Source organism: Hylaeus volcanicus, chromosome 2 (assembly GCF_026283585.1).
Source record: "Hylaeus volcanicus isolate JK05 chromosome 2, UHH_iyHylVolc1.0_haploid, whole genome shotgun sequence".
NCBI classification, from domain to species: Eukaryota; Metazoa; Arthropoda; class Insecta; order Hymenoptera; family Colletidae; genus Hylaeus; species Hylaeus volcanicus.
In genome coordinates, this window is record NC_071977.1 from 21280842 (window position 1) to 21299927 (window position 19086).

The 19086-nt window shown below is 35.6% G+C and overlaps 2 protein-coding genes across 3 annotated transcripts in view; one reads left to right on the top strand and one right to left on the bottom strand.

Annotated features, from left to right (window-relative positions):
• LOC128872970 (dipeptidase 1-like) overlaps positions 1–19086 on the top strand; it is a 263664-nt gene that overhangs the window by 96302 nt on the left and 148276 nt on the right. The gene's annotated exons all lie outside the window — the stretch shown is intronic.
• Positions 16220–19086, bottom strand: part of LOC128872968 (cholinesterase-like) — a 5335-nt gene continuing 2468 nt past the window's right edge. Inside the window, exons 4-10 of the mRNA XM_054116188.1 lie at positions 18816–19001; positions 18493–18704; positions 18191–18344; positions 17510–17646; positions 17294–17441; positions 17048–17174; positions 16220–16734 (exon numbers count right to left, since the gene is read on the bottom strand). Coding sequence (XP_053972163.1) covers positions 16515–16734; positions 17048–17174; positions 17294–17441; positions 17510–17646; positions 18191–18344; positions 18493–18704; positions 18816–19001 — 1184 coding nt within the window. The 3' untranslated portion in view covers positions 16220–16514. The remainder of the gene's footprint in view (positions 16735–17047; positions 17175–17293; positions 17442–17509; positions 17647–18190; positions 18345–18492; positions 18705–18815; positions 19002–19086) is intronic.

Here is a 19086-nt window from a genome sequence, read left to right on the forward strand (position 1 = left end):
AAGATATTGACAGCCTCATTATCAGAATCTTCTCTTTGCCAATATGAATCGGGCCTAAGAAAATGGTGGGAATTTTACGCGGGGGGAGAAATTGACCCGTTTACAGGTTCCACAAGTGAGGTGTTGAAGTTTCTCACAGTGGAATTTGACAAAGGAGCCTCGCATAGCTCGTTAAATGGTTACAGATCGGCAATATCTTTAATATTGGGACCTCATTTAGGCCAAAATGAGTATATTCAGCGTTTTTTCAAAGGAGTCGCAAAATTAAGGCCAGCAGCACCGAGGTATGACTCGACCTGGGACCCCCGAATTGTGTTAAAATATTTATCGAAGTGGTATCCCAACGATGAGATTAGCTTAGAACGACTAACGCTCAAGCTTGTGACATTGTTGGCTTTAGTTACGGGGCACCGTATGCAAACTCTGTCGTTAATTGATACGCGGAATATTTATAGATCAAGTCAGAATACGTTGGAAATTAAAATTCCCGATACCATTAAGACTTCGGGCCCGGGGAAAAAACAGCCAGTACTAAGACTTCCGTTCTATTTACAAGATAAGTCCGTATGCGCAGCTTCAACGTTGTTGTCCTATTTAGACAGAACCAAAGAACTACGTAGATCGGTAGTTAAATTATTTATATCATTTAAGAAACCACACAAAGTGGTGGGCACTCAAACTCTAAGCAGGTGGATAACGAGCGTTTTGGCTAAAAGTGGCATAAATGTTAACACGTTTTTGGCTTATAGTACGCGACACGCTGCTACATCAGCGGCAAAAAGACAAGGTGCGAACATTGATGTAATACGGAAAACGGCAGGTTGGTCGAAAGATTCCGAAACTTTCGCTCGTTTTTATGATCGTTGCGTTTCTTCAGAAACTGGACGATTTGCAGAGGCGGTGTTAGAATGTTAAGTCCTTTTACGAAAGGCAATTATTTTTAAAAGAATAGCATTGTATCTTGTTTTGAAAGTTCCTGGTTTGTTTATTTAAAAAAAAAAAAAAAAAAAAAAATTGGTAAAACACACATAAATATATGTTATCGTGTCAATTTGTTGCCGTAACTAACTTTAAACAACTACAATTATGATTTCAAGGGAGAGGCGCGAAATACAATTAATGATTAAACGAACTTACCAAGTGAAGTTCAATCATGATTGTATGATGCGCCTCTTCCGAAGAGATCAGTCCCTCCCTCCCATGCATCTCGAGGGAGATACCCGTAATAATGGTTACGGCAAGGCTTTCAAGAATGAAGTTGGTCGCGGACGCGCGAACGGCGTACGAGACTGCAGAGTATAGGGAAACAATTTTTCCCTAAGCTTTAAAATTTGTGGCGACACTGAGAGACAACGAGAGGACAATGAGAGGTACTACAATTATGATCTCTTCGGAAGAGGCGCATCATACAATCATGATTGAACTTCACTTGGTAAGTTCGTTTAATCATTAATTATACATCATGCCATGTTGAATTATATACATATAATTTGAGTTCAACAAAAATGAATCTAGCGTTGTGAGACACTGCCCTTTTCACTGTAAGTTGAAGTATCGGACTGGCACCACCAGGTCTGAGGACCCTTGACTGTTTGTCGTCGAAGGCCAGGGCAATAAACAGAGCGTAGGCAAAATTTTCTTTCTTTAAGTGGATTTCTCTACCTCGTAGGCCTGAGTTTTCAGGTTCAGTTCTTGTCCGTTTCTTAAACTGTGAACACGTCCTTCCGAGCCGTTGAATAAACGTAGACATTAAAATGAATAAAAGACTCATTTATTACAGCAATTTTTCAATATGCCAGTAGTTAATAATTATTGGTTTCTCTGAACCAAAAACTTAAAATCTTTCAGAATTAATAGCTTCCGCCGACCAAAAGCAACGTATTTAATTTTCATTCAGATACCCCATAGAAAGCTCCGTAGAATATAATCTCCATTTCGCAGAATACGAATATAAAACGACTCGAAAATAAGCCCTTCGATAATGAATAATATTAAACATCGCGCATCGCCTCAGACGTCGTATCTTATTTTCCTCAAGATAGCACCTTTCGAGTCCCCGGATCCCTCTCACAATCGTGCTACTTACTTCCACCGAATCTGGTTACGACGCGAACCTCGCCGACTGCATTGAATAAATTCATTTAAATTAACTGGGAGTGCTGAATGAAAACGCGAGCAGGATTCTCCGCCGTGGCGTGTATTTCAGAACGGAAAATAAATTTGCAAATCATCCCCTTACCCCCGTGGGTATTTACGGCTGGCGTGATTCGCGTGGGTGCAGCTAATGGTTTCATCTCGAACGTAGATGCGTGGGCGTCGTGTAATTTAGGCGTACGCGCGCACGTGACGCTGCAGGCAGCGATTTCAGTAGTAAAGCCCAGTGCATAATCAGACGTCATAAAGCGTCGACGTTGGAGAACCGTTCTCGTCATTCCCTTTTGTTTGTGCGTCAGGTTTCCCTCTCGATTATTTTCTCTTGCTTCTTATCATGCAAAAGAGATCGGGAACCGGTGCAAATATCGGCTTCAAGTTTTCTTTTTTAATTAAATAGAACAGGTCAACAAATATTTCTAGGGTGGTTATTAAGAGATGCACACACTTTTATGGCATTTAAAGTGTATATATATATATTACATTATAGATGTATGAATGTAACAGATATATATATATATCGATCCTGGATTTTCGCTCGGTCCACAATCGCCCTTTTTCTAGAATAAAACCTGAAACATAAAATAAATTAATTATTATTTATTTATAATCAAATAAATATAACGACAGCCGAAAAGCTGGACGTTACACTCGATATATATATATATAATGTAATAAATGTTAAAAATACATTTCTTTGTTTTTATGTTGTACTTTTAATGTTATTATATTTAAAATGCACTTTTACAATGTAAGTCTACGTGGAAATGCTACTTATATTACGTACGGAATTTGAGGCAAAAATGTTTGATAGGAATTTGTTAAGACTAAGGCAGTTACAAAATGGGAAAATAAATTTTAGATTTTTTGTTTGAATGGTTGACATTAAGTGGCACACAAATTTTTGTAGGAAATGCTTTATTGCATTAATGTTCCCTTCTTTTTAAACACCCGAGTTAAATTACAGTCTTCTTCTTTTAAAATGATTTAGCCTAATTAACGATTCAGAAATTGTTACCGAAGAAAATTCAAACATTTAACGTTTACTAAAGAGAAATTATTATATAAATCAACGAATATTCACCGTATAACGTTGTATTATGTAAATTAATATAATCTAACGAAATATTAATAACAACACAATGATAAGAATTGTAGTAATTCATATTATTTTAGAGTATAAAATATGAGACAGGATTACAAACAGAGTAAACATAATTGTAAACGATATTGATCACTTTTGTTTAAGTATGGAATTATTCAAACAGATAACCTATTTTAAAAATCTCAAGTTCACACTTTAATATGATAATTAATTAAAATTTGAAACATTATTATTTACATGCCCACAGATGGATCCATTTATTTAACGTTTACTAAAAAATAATTGTCCTATAACCAGCCTTATATTATATAAATAAACCATGCACAAAACACTAACAATTACTTAGTCCTCTTATAAAATTCTCTTTTAAAGCTCTCCCATCGCTAACGCGATAATGTAAAGTTGACGAACAATTTCAGCGAATACTGACAGCTTGGATTAATTTCTCTCACGATTATCGGACAAATTAAAATAAAAGGTTCCACGCGTGGAAAGTCTGAAGCATCGAAAAGTTTTAATTACACTCGAGGAAAAGCTCTCGAAAACACCACCGCTACACATCCCCCAGGAACATGCGTTCCTTTCCCCTGGCCCCGTCACTCCGAAGGTATTTCGCAAATAGAAGTTTCGATGGGCTCCATTGAAAAATTCAAGACCACTCGCATACTTTATTCCCGTTAAAGCAAGCGAGTTCGAAAAGTACCGTCGACAAAGAAATGAATTAATCAGGAGAAATATTAGCCGGTGGTAGGCGGAAAACTGCATCCAGCCTGCAGTAACGACGTTAGGGAGATTAATCATAACGTTGCAACGAGGGAAACAAGTTCGGGACGCTTTATTAATACATTATTCAAAGTTAACAGATACAAAGTTGTTCTCTCTCCACTGTTCTCGCTGGTTTGAGAAGCCTTACCAAACTTCTATGGAGTTTCTAATTCGGGAGTCTTGGTTCCAGGTTGTATATCGTTCAGGTTTCGCTGGACACGATGATGCACGCGTGGAATGGGTCGATAAATTGCGGTTAGAATTTTTGGGAGGTCCCTGGTGCCTCGTAGCTATCCCGCGAGGGCTTGCTTTCTTGAAGGGTCAGTTATGCATAGCGTAGCTGCAACGAAGGATCCTACAAGGTAGTTCTTGCACGTTCGCCCTGCCAACTTTGAAGATGAGTTTACGATGCGTCGTTACTCAGCAGAAATGGAATTCTGGAAAAGCTTCGTTAAGGCTCGTTTAAATTTAATATCGAAGGTCGATGTATTTGGAGGTTTTTGGTGGGAATAAGTTGCTGTGATAGTTGTGGGGGACCAGGAATTTTATTTTTATTGGTCTGTAGGGTGATTAGTAGATAATTGTATGCTTCGCGACATTTTGAGTATGATAATTATAATTTGAAGAAGTATTTGTTATGGAATACTTGGAGAGTGCCTTCTACGTAAAAACGACCACACTTAGGACTACTTTAAGTGTGGCAATTCAAATTAGGGAAAGTATTTTCCATGAAATACTTGAAGAGGGTCTACAACTTAAACTCATAAATTACATAATTTATAAAAATGAATTTTTTTGAAAATTATTATATACTGGATACTTTGTTCTTTTACGGGCCACTAGTACCAGCCAGTGAAACTTAAATATCACAGCAAAAACATATTCCCCATCATTGTTTAAATAATAAGTACAATATTTGTTCAAGTAATGCCCGAAAATATGACTTTGCTGTAATATTACACCGCGCGAACAACTGTAGACGGTTTTTCTTAAAATATTCAAAATCATTACTAATCAATAAGGAACTAGTTTGTGATTTCAGTCAGCAATCAATTACGTTTCTTTTGAGTAGCTTCGTGTGCGACGGCCTAATAGTTACCGAGATATTGGACCACATAAGTTTTGTCCCGTTAGATCGCTGAAATAACACTGTGCGTCGTCATTAAAAAAAAAAACCAAATGATTGTGAAGAAAATCTTGGTTAGAGTATGAACTTCTCTGTCAATGTACCTTCCAAGTATGTTTTGTATATTTCTAAATATGGCAGTTCTAAGTATTACGAGCTCACATCCATCCAACGTCTCGAGCAGTGTTAATTTATCGTGTCTGGTGTAGTGGAGTTCGACAACTCGTGAGCGTCTGGGACTTGCACCGTGGATAAGTTTTGTGGATATATATGTGTTGTGCGTTTAGTTAGAAGAAAGTTGTTTGCGAGTGCAGAAGTACAAATGTCCTAACACGGTACATATTGTTCGTTCTTGACGAGAGAAAAGATTCATCTGGTCTATGCTGGGTCCGTTCTGTCTACATGCAATTTTTAAAGTATTGGTTATTATTCTGGAATCGTTATTAGATAATCATTTTAATAATGAGAAGCTCGTATTTAATTTTGTTATATTTGGTAGAATGTATCTATTCCTTCGATATTGTAAAGAATCCTGAAAATAACGTAAACAAATTACAGTAAATATTCCACAATAATGCTTCACGCACTGCCCATATTCATCAAATAAAATACCATTTCTAAATATGGGAATAATCATACAAACAATGTAGAGGTTGTATTTAGTTTAGTACCCTTAGGTAGAATATCTTGATTCCTTCGATACTATGAAGACTGCTGAAAATAAATTTAATAAATTACAGTAAATTGAAGCATTAAAAATTACTACTACTCTTCAAATAAAATACCATTTTTAAATGGCATCTTAAAACATACCGTGACAACTATTTAGAATAAAATAAACTATTTGATATTCCCTACTTGGAACAATATTTCAGCGTGTCTGTTACGAATGCTTGACGTTGAGCTTCACTCACCCCCAAAACGAGGTAAAGGGTAGGTTATCAGGGATCCGTAAACGGGGGCGACGGGGCAAAAACCATTGTCGCCTGCGGGGATTACCGAGACCGCAAAATGAGCAATTGGAAAGTGTCTGTGGGTAATCCGAAGGTCCTTTTCAGGCGTCAAGATCTCGAAGCGAGAGGGAATCGCCCGGAGCATGCACCAGGTTCAACGATATCCGCGTTATTTCACGGTGATGTATATCTAAACTCGACTGGATCCACAGTCAGCCACTTAGGTGTCACGACTTAAAGCTCTGCGACGCCATTAGGCGTCGTTCCTTGTCCAATGGAGACCGAGAACTTTACTTAAGCACCGCTACATCATCTTTCTTGTTCGTCGTCGTTCCACCTGTCGCGCTTGCCCTTTCATACCTGACGGTAACACGTGTGTACATGATTTATTGACAACTATTTTATGGGATAAAATGTATATGTGTGTGCAATTATAGAGTATACATGTCCACTGTTACGAAACTGCACGATGAGTTCTTTGGATATATTTTGTGCCACATGCGAGGATTTAGTTAGTGAGAAAAAATGATGGAAATTATTGCAATTATTCTTTTACATGGTAAAAAGATTATTCAGATATAGAAGAGACTGAATAAATATTTGAATCTGCTGTTTGTAACTAACGAACATTCGTTTTTATTATTTAATATCGATCAGTAAATAACAGCATTTTAATTGAATGAAAAGGGCAGGACAGGTGTTAATTTCATGGTAGAATAAACGTTTTACCAATAAAACAGAAATTACATTTACTCCAAACAATTTCGATTTATTATTAAATAATTGAAGCGGTTACATACAAAGTTGAATTCTTATAGATGTTTCTGAAGTAGGTTTGATTAAAACCCTGCTTTAAATATTGAAAGAGAAAATAACATTACTTAAAACAATACCGTTTTATTATCAACTACATCAAACTATCAAATATTAAGTACAACGTTGATAAGCCTGAAATGAACCTAGTTAAGAAACTTTATCCTTGTTGCTAGCAGTCCAAACTTTTGCATAACAAACCAGAATAAAAAGGAAACTAGATTGCGATATGGAATTAAGTTTTCTTAAAAAAACTAAAAAACTACTGGACCGAATTAGAACAAAATCTAATCAGCTCTAAGTTAGATTGATACACATCGATTTCATCATCGATCATTTTGATCTCGCTATTAGTTTTTTAGAAAACGTTAATCAAAAATTTGTTTACATACGTACATACATACGCATGCATACACGTACACACACGCGAACAATTTGTTAAAAGTCGGCTAAAATTACTCCAATGACCTTGAAACATGGAGATCTGCTAAAAAATCGATTTTTCATTTTAGGAGCAAATACAATAACTTCCCTATAAATCGGGAAGTTAATACTATAAAAGGAAGTTTACAGTGTTTTTCGCAATATTTGGCCTAAATACACACATTTCTTAAATCAATTCCGTTCCACCATTCGATACTTCGAACTAACAGAATACAAATGACAGTTTCAACAGATGTTTCCAAAGAAGCTACAACACTCGGTTTCATAACAGTTCAAACACGTTTGAACCCTATCTCCGTTACCCTCCACCGCCCCCTTTCGCCCCTATCAACAATTTCATTCGTCGCGATACTCGCGAAAGAAACATCTCTCGGCGCATCCTGTTCCAACGAGTTAAACCGGGTAATATGTGTTGCTAACAATTTAACGCGGCGAGCACGCGCGCAGCTTTGACGTGGTAAAGGTATTCTTTTAAGTAGACCGCGGGGAACTTCGCGGCTAAAATGGAACTCGGTATTAAAAAATACACGAGCATTGTTAGAATTCCAACGTTGATCGTTTCTTTCTTGTTCTTTTTTTTTTCTTTTTTTTTTATACGTTACGAGAAACCGAGCAGGAACAAGGAGAAAGCTACGGTTTTAATTTCTCCGAGGGAATTACGCCGTGGAATTTAATAATTCAGAATTCCGGCCTCGCGAATGTGATTCACGGTCTTCTGTTAGACGAGGGGCTAGACAAAGAGCGAATAGAATACTTAGAAAGGTGGATAGAATTAATTTTTACGGTGAACAACGACGCCCGGACCCGGCCAAACTCGACTCAACGTTATTACGCCTGGGCGTCGCTTATCCGACCATATGGGAACTCAGCCTGGTTCGCAATTCCAACGTTTCATTTTGTTTTTCTCGCGCCTTTTCGGGGGAAATATTGCTTCAATCTCCATGCAGGGGAGGGCTCGGGAAAATTTTGGACACCAACGGGGGCCATTCGCGTGTCACCCATAACCGCGTAACCTCGAGATTAGTATTTTCCGGGGAGGAAAAGCTGCTGGTTACGAAAGGAAGCACAGGAGTACATCTCTGAAACGTAATTGAGACAGTCGAAGTGTGTTTCTCTCTAGGTATCCTTCAGTACAGTTTTATCTACAGTGGGTGTACAATGTATTCGTACACTGATCAATTTTCTAAAAAACTTTTGTGTGAAATTGTAGTTTCTTAATTTCTTTTTTTATTATCAATGATATTTTACATATTCTCGAAAGTCTCTAAGATATATATAGTCCAAACAACATTTTCTAGTTTATATAATTTATGAAATTAACAAAAAAAATGCGAAAAGTGGGTAAAAGTATAGAAGCAATAAGTATTTGTACGATTCTTATGACGAACCATTTACAGTAGAGTTTGTAATGTAAACACATTAGTTTATTGCTCTGTACGAATTAGAAAACATCAAATTTCCTGTAAAGTACTTTTAAAAAAGGCTGTAATAGAGAAATTGAAGAAGATCCCACTTCGAATAACTAATAATTTAGTTAATTTAATGCTTAGAAGAGTTGCAATAATTATATTAGGTAGCCCCGAAAGTTTCTTTCGCGAATTGCACTCAATTATTTTATGTGGTCGTGTTTATATAAATAGACAATCTAATTTCATAGATATTCATGTTGTAACAGTAATGGAGCAAAATGAAGCGTGCACAATTCAGTAATGTAACATAAAACATAAAATATTGTGCATGTATTACTTATTAATAAAGCGAAAGAAACTTTTGGGACAACCTAATAAAATAAAAAAAAAATCCCACGAAGGAAGTATTATATACTTGTAAATTAATGTAAATTTCTTTTTGTTTTAATGAAATTTTAACAATTAAACAGTTGTGCGAATACTGATTGCTTCAACATTTCTATCGATTAATTGTTTTTTTCTTGTTAATTTTGCAACTTACATAAATAGCTATTCTTTTTTTGTAATCTATCTATTCTAGAGATTTCCGAGAATATGAAGAATGTCATTGTTTATAAAAAATAAGTTAATAAATTACAATTTCACATAGTTTTTTTGGAAATTGATCGGTGTATGAATACTTTCTACACCCACTGTACGTATAAGACGAGCATTAGTTGATGGGAAACAGTGGGTTACTAGAAGATCAATTATGAAAGTTGTAGATGAAGACCAAGATATTAAAAAAAATGGTACGTGCAAAGTATGAAAAATAAAGAGATGGAGTATTCTGTGTAGTATTCTGTGATTACTCAACTTAACCCTTTTGCACTCCACGCAATCTGACTATTTGCAGATAGATCCAAGACCATTTTTCTTACTTTTTGAGTTATGGAAGGACCAAGAAAAACTCTTTGCAGTTTGTTAAATTATACGATTTTTTATAGAATTTTACATTTTTATTAGCCACAGATAATCATACACAAATAATAATAGTGTATTGAAAATATTGTTCTTCATTTCATTACTTATATGAAGTGATTTGAAGTAAGTAATGGAAAACTAACGTATTTGTTAACGTTATTGTCTAAGAACATTAATCTTATTACTAATTGAATTTAGACACTCATCGGTTATTAAAACTTACTGATAAATTGTGGACAGTGACACTGGCAGTGGCACTGACAAAGGATTAAAGTATAAAATTTAGATTCCATAAATAAAATCATAATACCACAACACAATGTTGAGAACTTTAAATAATTTCTATTATTTTAGTATAGATATTCAGATATAAGATACATTTTTCAATCAATTACAAGAAATTAATAATAGAACAGTATTATAATATTGTTTAATCAATTTTGTTAGATGAACAAAAAGTTGGGAATTCTTTGGACATATAACTCAATTTTATACATTAATATCAAAGCCCTATGTTACATTCATGCCTGAAAGTGGTTACTTAATACTATAAATATAAGATTCGAACCGAATGAATGACGTACAAAGTAAGGAAAATTTATATGTATTTATATGTATATAATACAACAAATTTCCAGTATAGTCTTCTTATCGTTAAAACAGAACCAACACAAAGAATAATGGCTTCTTATTGATGAACGAGAAATTATTATATCCACGAAACCAAGAGATTAAGTCAAGAAAATGTTTGAATTTAAAACATGATTTCTCTTTCCGCTTATTAAAAGTTTCGATATTCGTTTTATTATTGAACGCTGTATACGGGAACCCTGATAGAAATCTTCCGGTTATGGTGGGGCCGAGGAGGTCGTTTCGACGTTATTACATCGATATTGATTATTTAAACGGGGGTAAAATGTAAACCAGACCCAAGGGATACTGAAAAGCATAATTAAATTCTCATGCACAGCTCGCTGAAGATGGTTATGGGTTATCGGTTCATAATCCCCACCAAAAAAGTAACATGGGTTAAATGCGATTAAGAAGTTCTTCCACGCAATTTTTACTTCTAAAAGTCTGACGAAAAAAGTCATCTATCACTGAGTGTTATTATAAAAGAAAAATCATGACTACATTACTCTATAAAATTATCAGTTTTCAAAGAAGAAAACGAAGGATGGTTATAGATAAACAATGCGATACAGTGTTTCATTATTGTATATTTTCACTGACATATAAAAAATACACCTGCACTGTACCTACTAAATTTTCAAATGTTGATTCAAAATATAGAATATAAAACAATCTCACATTCATTACAATTGCAACAAACAGAAGACTTTTCATACAAAACGCACTCCAATGCAAAATAATCTCAGAAAAGAGCATACTAGTCTACCTATCTAATACTGATTCTCAGCGCAACACCATACTTTTTAATGGACCTACTTACAATGTTAAGAAAACATGAAAATACTTCCACAAAGCATTGTGTCTTATACTCGAGAGTCATTAGGTGTATCTTCTGGAAACATGTTCCATTGTCAATTAAATACACCTCTCGAGGTGGTGAATTCATAATTCCTGCATTCGGATGTAACAGGTAAACCATCGTAATATTTCTCTATAACTAACGCATCGTGGTCAACGAGGAAACGATTCGCCATTACGAAGTTATTGTTTCTCATGTCCAGTTGCAGTCCCTGTCTTCCCGACTCTTCCCAATGTGCACCATTTACAGTGGAACCAACTGGAGTAGGATGTCTGTAACATTGTGTTAAGTTCAGGCACTCGTAACATTTGACGTGAGTAAAGCAGTACTATTACAGAAATTTCCTTCGATAGCAATGAAAAAAAATTGGCAATAATACTCTAAATCAAAATTCGTTTCTTTTGCTATATCTGTGAAAACATAAATTTCCTTAGCCATCCTCAGTCTAATAATTGTACTACCTACACGGTAGCAGTTGCTAGAAATTATCAATAAATTTTACGTTCGCCTACCCGTGTTTTACGAAGTTCATCCACATTGTAGTGACTTTCTTGGCGTAAACATTAAATGGATGGTTTGGATCTTTGGGATACTCAGAATAGTAAAACGTCATAGGAAGATCGTCAGCGTGAGACGTACCTAAAACAATACACCTTGAAGTTGTAACAAATGTCTGACATAAAAAAAAGTAGTTTTATGCTAAGGATGAAAGGTAATTACCGCCTATGTTAGGATTAACTTCTTTATGCCAGTTGTATTGCGTGTTGTAAGATAATCGATAGAAGTAAACAGGTAAATTCTTATCGTGCTTAGACAAAAGCCTCTGCATGAGATCCATTGGACCCGCAAAATCGTATAATGATGCAGCCTAAGTATAACAAACCGTCAGTATCGGTGAAAATGAATAGATTAAGATTACAATGGCAGTAGAAGCACCTTTATCATTTCCGAAACGGTGTCGTTCACAATAGAGCTCATTGTATTTATAAAAAGCTGATTGTGACCTGTAGGATCTACAATCACAGCACCACTCTGCAACTTGGCTTGAATTCTCTGTCGTTCAAAATCCAATTCTATAATAGACAAAAATATGATTAGTCTCCATCACAGAGAAAAGAAGTCCCTTTACTAGCAAATTGATTCAATTATTACAAAGAATTAAGTCTTTGAGCAACGCGATTTGAAACAAAAAAAAATGTTATTCAAGCTTCAGAAAATGCGTATTCAACTTAAATTACTTCAAAATAAGTACGAAACGACAAATAACCAATATTTGTATAATAAAATGTTCTATTTACTTTTTCAGGAGCGTAAAAAATCATTCCACTGCGTATAACCAACCTAAGCAAAAGATGAAATAGTTTCTATCTCGTCTAACGTTTATCATTTATCATTACCTAGCGAGTACAAAATTGACTCTTGTGCTGTGTAGCCTAGCAAAGTAGGCACTTGATTGAAGTTTCCAGACTCGAAGTATGATAAAGGACAATCTTCTACGAATGCGTCAGGTCCACTTTCGGTGGTAGGCACGAATGCTATTCTGAGCGGAAGCTTAAACAGAAAAAGTTCGTTTAAAGACACATGTATTTATTTACGAATAACACTTTCTACTAAGAAATGTCACAAAAGAATATCTTAGTACGTCGACTACAATACAATATCACGTTGTTATATAATTTTTCAAATAATTAGTGTAACCCTACCGGTATGTTTTCATTGGTCATAGGAGTTGCAACAGTGATCATATCGCATACATCAGCCTTCTTCAGTGCATTCAGCAGCTGATCGTCATTGTCCGCTGAAATATTCATGTTTTTACCTAAAACATAGCTAGTCCAACGAGAAGCTGCTGGTGACTTGTATCCCCAAGGGCACAAACCAGAACCGCTTTGAACTATGGCTCTTTGGAACAGACCTAAAAGAAACGATTGAGTACCACCTGGTTAGCAATCTTTGAACGTGAAAATTACATTTTTAATTTAAATTAACCAAATATGTCCTTGAAAATTCTACATAATATTCTTACCTTTCGATTTCTTTGACATTAAATGATAACTTGTCGACACTGCGCCAGCACTCTCTCCTTGTATGGTCACTCGATTAGGATCTCCGCCGAATTTGGCGATGTTCTTTTGCACCCAACGCAGAGCCATATTCTGATCCTTCAAACCTTGATTTCCTCGTGCGTCAGGATGATCCAGTGACAAAAATCCTAAAAAAATAAGAGACACATCCGTTTGTACCTAGTTTGTTGAATATTTCATAGCATCAAGATATCTTCTTTGTACCTAAAGGACCAAGACGGTACTTCATCGCGACCATTATGACATCTTCTTCAATATATCGGTCAGGGCCGTACACTGTCTTAAAATTGACTCCACCTATGAATCCACCACCGTGTATCCATACTAGCACCGCTTTCGGAGTTGCGTTTTTGGTGAAATCCAGCTAGCGAAAAGTTAATGATGGAAATTCATTCACTATGTAATATCTATCACTAAAATTCATACAATTGTACATCATCTGAACCATGTGAAAGTAATTGTGGTGAATAGACTGCGGATCTTTATGCATTTATGGGAAATTCGAATGTGCAAGAGCCTATAAATGCGAACAATATGCAAGAATATATTAGGAGGTTGCATTAAAAGCCGCTGTTTATGTATACGTGGATTTTACTGCGAATACAGTAGACAGTGAGAGCCGTCGTACATTATGAGTTGTTAAAACCACATGAAACAGTCACCGCCGAACGTTATTGCCAACAATTGAAGCGTTTACACGATAATTTGATAGAAAAACGACCATCAATTGCATCAAATCGCCCAAAAGTGATCATTCTCCACAACAATGCTCAGCCTCATGTTGCTAGAACTATAAAAGAAACACTGACGGAGTTCGAATGGGAGATTCTCCCTCAGCCAGCCTACTCTCCAGACCTGGTCCCAGGTGATTATCATTTGTTCAGATCGATGCAACATGGGTTGGAACACACACATTTCCGTAATTACGAACAAGTTGAAAATTGGGTTGCTGAATCGATAAACTCGGAAGATAAACCGTTCTTTCGTCGCGGAATTCAACTTTTGCCAAAGAAGTCGGAAAAATTAGTAGCTTTTGAGGTCCAATATTTCAATTGATACTTTTATATACTTTACTATTGAAATAAGTGCAGAAAAAACACGAAAAAACAGCGGCTTTCAATGGAACCTCCTAATACACAAAAAATTGAAAGTAAAGTTTATGTTATAATATTTGCAGAATAAAATAAATTCCTATTTAGGTTCAATTTTTGTAGGCCCGTTCGCGAAGATTTTATTTTGCATAAAGATACGCAGTCTAGTGATGAACGATGAAAGTGTTTAGTTGACACCCTCTACGAGACCTACCTTGGGAGTGTATACATTCAGTTGCAGGCAATCTTCACTTCCGGTGTATGTGCCTTCCAATAATTGTGGACACGAATTAAGATCGTCTGTGGCGTTGTACACATTAGTCCAAGGATTTATTTCAACAGGATCCTTTAAAAAAACAGATTAAAGAATGGTTGTCCGAAATTTTAAATAGGAAAATGGAGATGATTCTGTAGCTGCATTTGTACATAAAACGTTCTTTGCAGTTAAGTGTGTATCCTCTGTTTTTGTTAGTAACAAGAGTTTTCGAAAATTTTCTGCAATTTTTTTTTTAATGACACAAATTCATGCTTAAGAAATGAAATCGTCTTCGTTATTTTGGAACTAGACCAACTTGGTCCTTTACACATTCCATTTATATGGGATGAATATTCTGTATAATATATACTTTTATAATAATTGTGATTGCGCTGTATTGTATAATAATTCAACAATATTCAATAGCTGTTAATATATGAATACTTTATATAACACGAACTAATCAAATTTTCCGTAATTCAAATGTTCGTTTTTTGCAGTTAAGTATTATATGTGTTAAAATATGATAGTTCGTTTTAACCCTTTGCACTCGGGCCTTTTTTACTGGTATATATCAGCAACTCGAGATGCTTTCTTAGTGTTCTGTTGTCACGAATGTTAAGCTAATTTGCGATTTGAAAATCAGGTCACCCTTTCGACGATGATTTTATTGACACTTCAAATTCCAATGAATTTAAACTTAAGCAAACATTGTTGCTGGTTGATTTACTGCGTCAAACCTAGTGGTGACCAAGAGTCACATCTCGTGTTACTGCCCTTTCGAGCGCAAAGGCTTAAATGTAGTTAGAAGTATTTTAGTTTTATGCAAGTTAACTATGCTCTATTTTTGTTCAATGTCTTACCTTGAATCTGAGGTCTCCCACAGGTGGTTTCGCGTAGGGAATCCCTAAGAAGACTGAATACGGTATATTGTGAAACACAGTCTTCGTTACAAAACCCTGGACGGGTCCCTTATCGATATATACAACTTGCGTTAAATTCTGACATGTTGCCACCGTTGCTAGAAAAGCAATACCCGCAACTATCGAGAGCTTCATCCTTCCTGGAAGTGTGTATGCACGGTGTGACACGTTCGAATCAGCTCAGACATGGGTTTATATACTTCTTCCACCTGCGTTTCAAGCCCTCGTAGCGTTTTGACTATGTTAATTACGGTAATGCACATAATGATATCTAATCAGACAATGTACATATAGTACATACTCTTACCGTACACCTGGTATCGAAAGGTATATACAACAAATAAAGCTTGTAACACACGGTGCGAATAATATTTAAATCTGTTTATTTTGTCGTATTGAATATAAAATTGTAAATGTATAGCAAATATGTTGACAAGGTACTATTGTATAATATTTCGTATTTAACATTTCCTTCATATTTGGAACGATGGAGGTATTAGCAGGAATTGTTCAAACCAGGTATTCTTTGAAGGAGTATTTGAATTACAACGATTAAATTAGGTTCACATCTACTTTATTTTCCATGCCATGACTTGAGCCAACATAATCAGATCATAGGTAATATTCAAACACTGAATTCCGTGTATGGAAAAATTTCAAAGTTTATTTTTAATAGTCTGAGATGAACAAGAATGTCTTTATTCATTATTCTATACTTCCACTGAATAGCATAAAATACTTCTGCATTATATGTTGAATATTAACAAATAATTATAATAAACAGAAGAGTCTTCGTAGAACTTGTGCCCATTTCCCCTCCCATGATTAGTGTTTCTATAATACTGATCATCAACGCAATACTAAACCTTTTAATGAAACTACTTATAATGCAAAGTCCTGCATTCAAGAGTTATTTCGAATATCTGTTGGCAGCATGTCTCAGTTAAACACGCCTCTCGAGGTGCTCAATGGATAATTCTTGCATTCCGATGTAACAGGTAAACCATTGTAATACTTCTCCATAACTAACGCGTCGCGGTCAACGATGAAGCGATCGCTCATTACGAAGTTATCGTTTCTCAAATCCAGTTGCTTTCCCTGCTTTCCCGAAGCTATCCAACGTGTTCCGTTTATTTTCGATGCAAACGGAGTAGGATTTCTGTGAACATAATATAGTGCTAGTTTCAAGCAACCATAACAGAATTCAAGATGTGAGGTGATGTTAAATGGGCGTTAACTAGTAACCAATTAAAATTTTATTATTGCACAAATTTTCTTCGTCGTGTCACTGATTTCGAAGAATATTCCTGTTGCGCAATAAAAAAATAAACAATAATACTTTAATTTAAATTTCATTTCTTATTCTATACCCATAGAAATATAAATTTGCATGAACATCTGGAGTCTTACCATTGCACGATCTACACATTAGCAATTGATAGAAATTATCAAAAAATTTTACATTCACCTACCCGTACTTCATGAAGTTCACCCACATTGTCGTGACTTTCTTGGCGTAAACATTAACTGGATGGTTTGGATCTTTGGGATACCCGGCAAGGTAGAACGTCATAGGAAGATCGTCAGCGTGAGACGTACCTAAAACAATAGATCTTGATAAGGTAACGATTGTCTGTCATACACGTGCTATTTGATAATTTCAAAGATATTAATTTCGACGAGAAAATAGTTTAAGGCTAAGTATAGAAGACAGTTACCGCCAATGTTAGGATTAACTTGTCTGTGAAAGTTGTACTGTGTATCGTAGGACAGTCGATAGAAGTAGACAGGCAAATGGCCAGGGTTCTTGGTCAAAAGCCTCTGCATGACATCCGTTGGACCAGAAAAGTCGTATAATGATGCAGCCTAAAAACATTAAATCGTTAGTATCGGTGAAAGTGAATAAATTAAAATTAAAATGTCAGTCGAAACACCTTTATTATTTCCCACAAACTATCATTCATAACAGAGTTCATCGTATTTATGTAAAGCTGGTTGTGACCTGTCAGATCTACAACCCCAGAACTACTCAGCAACTTGTTTTGAATTCTCTGTCGTTCAATATCCAATTCTATAATAGACAAAAACATAATTAGTCTCTATCAGATAGAAAAGAATTGAAATTGATTCAATTATTACAAAGAATAAAGTCTTTGAGGAACGCGATTTGACACAAAAAATGTATTCGAGCTTCACGAAATATGTATTCAAATTACATTATTTCGAAATAAGTACGAAACGAAAAATGAAAAATATTTTTAATATAAAATGTCCTATTTACTCGTAACAAGCTTTAAAAAAAAAGGTAGTTACCATTTTAAGAGATAAACATGTATTGCATCACATACAATACTCTAATTTCAATCACAACAGTGTCGACAAGTTACTGTTACATGTAGGCTACTATTAGTTTCTATTTACATTCATGTAATATCTAGCTTTAGTTCGTATCATTTCGTACTAAATGAACGACCTTAAGTAAAATACTAAACTGCATGACTTCGAGTAATATCAACTTTTTCAGGTGCGTTAAAAATTATTCAACAATGTACAACCAACTTAAGGGAGAGATGGGACAGTTTCTACCTCTTCTAACATTTATTATTTATCATTACCTAACGAGAACAAAATTGCCTCTTCTGCATTGTAGCCGAGCAAAGTAGGCACTTTATTGAAGTTTTCTGACTCCAAGAGTGATAAAGGACAATCTTCTATGAATGCGTCAGGTCCACTTTCGGTGGTAGGCACGAATGCTATTCTGAGCGGAAGCTTAAACAGAAGAAGTTCATTTAAAGATATAAGTCCTGATTTTCGAATATCACTTTGTACTAAAGAATGACACGCAAGAATTTCTTAGCACGTCGATTAAAATACAAAATCCCGTTGTTATGTCGTTTCAAAAATTGTTAGTACCTACCGGTACCATCGCATTGGACATAGGTAATGCAGCAGTGATGATATCGCGTGGATTAGCATTCTTCAGGGCGTCCAGCAGCTGGTTGTCGTTGTCCGCAGAAATATTCAGGTTTCTACCTAAAACATAGCTAGTCCAACGAGAAGCTGCTGGTGACTTGTATCCCCAAGGGCACAAACTAGAACCGCTTTGAACTATGGCCTTTTGGAACAGACCTAAAAGAAACGATTGAGTACCACTCGGTTAGCAATCTTTGAACGTGAAAATTACATTTTCAATTTAAATTAACCAAATAGGCATTTAACAATTTTACAGAATATTCTTACCTTTCGATTTCTTTGACATTAAATGATAACTTGTCGACACTGCGCCAGCACTCTCTCCTTGTATGGTCACTCGATTAGGATCTCCGCCGAATTTGGCGATGTTCTTTTGCACCCAACGCAGAGCCATATTCTGATCCTTCAAACCTTGATTTCCTCGTGCGTCAGGATGATCCAGTGACAAAAATCCTAAAAAGATAAGAAACACATCCGTTTGTACCTATGTGGTTTGTTGAATATTTCATAGCATCAAGATATCTTCTTTGTACCTAAA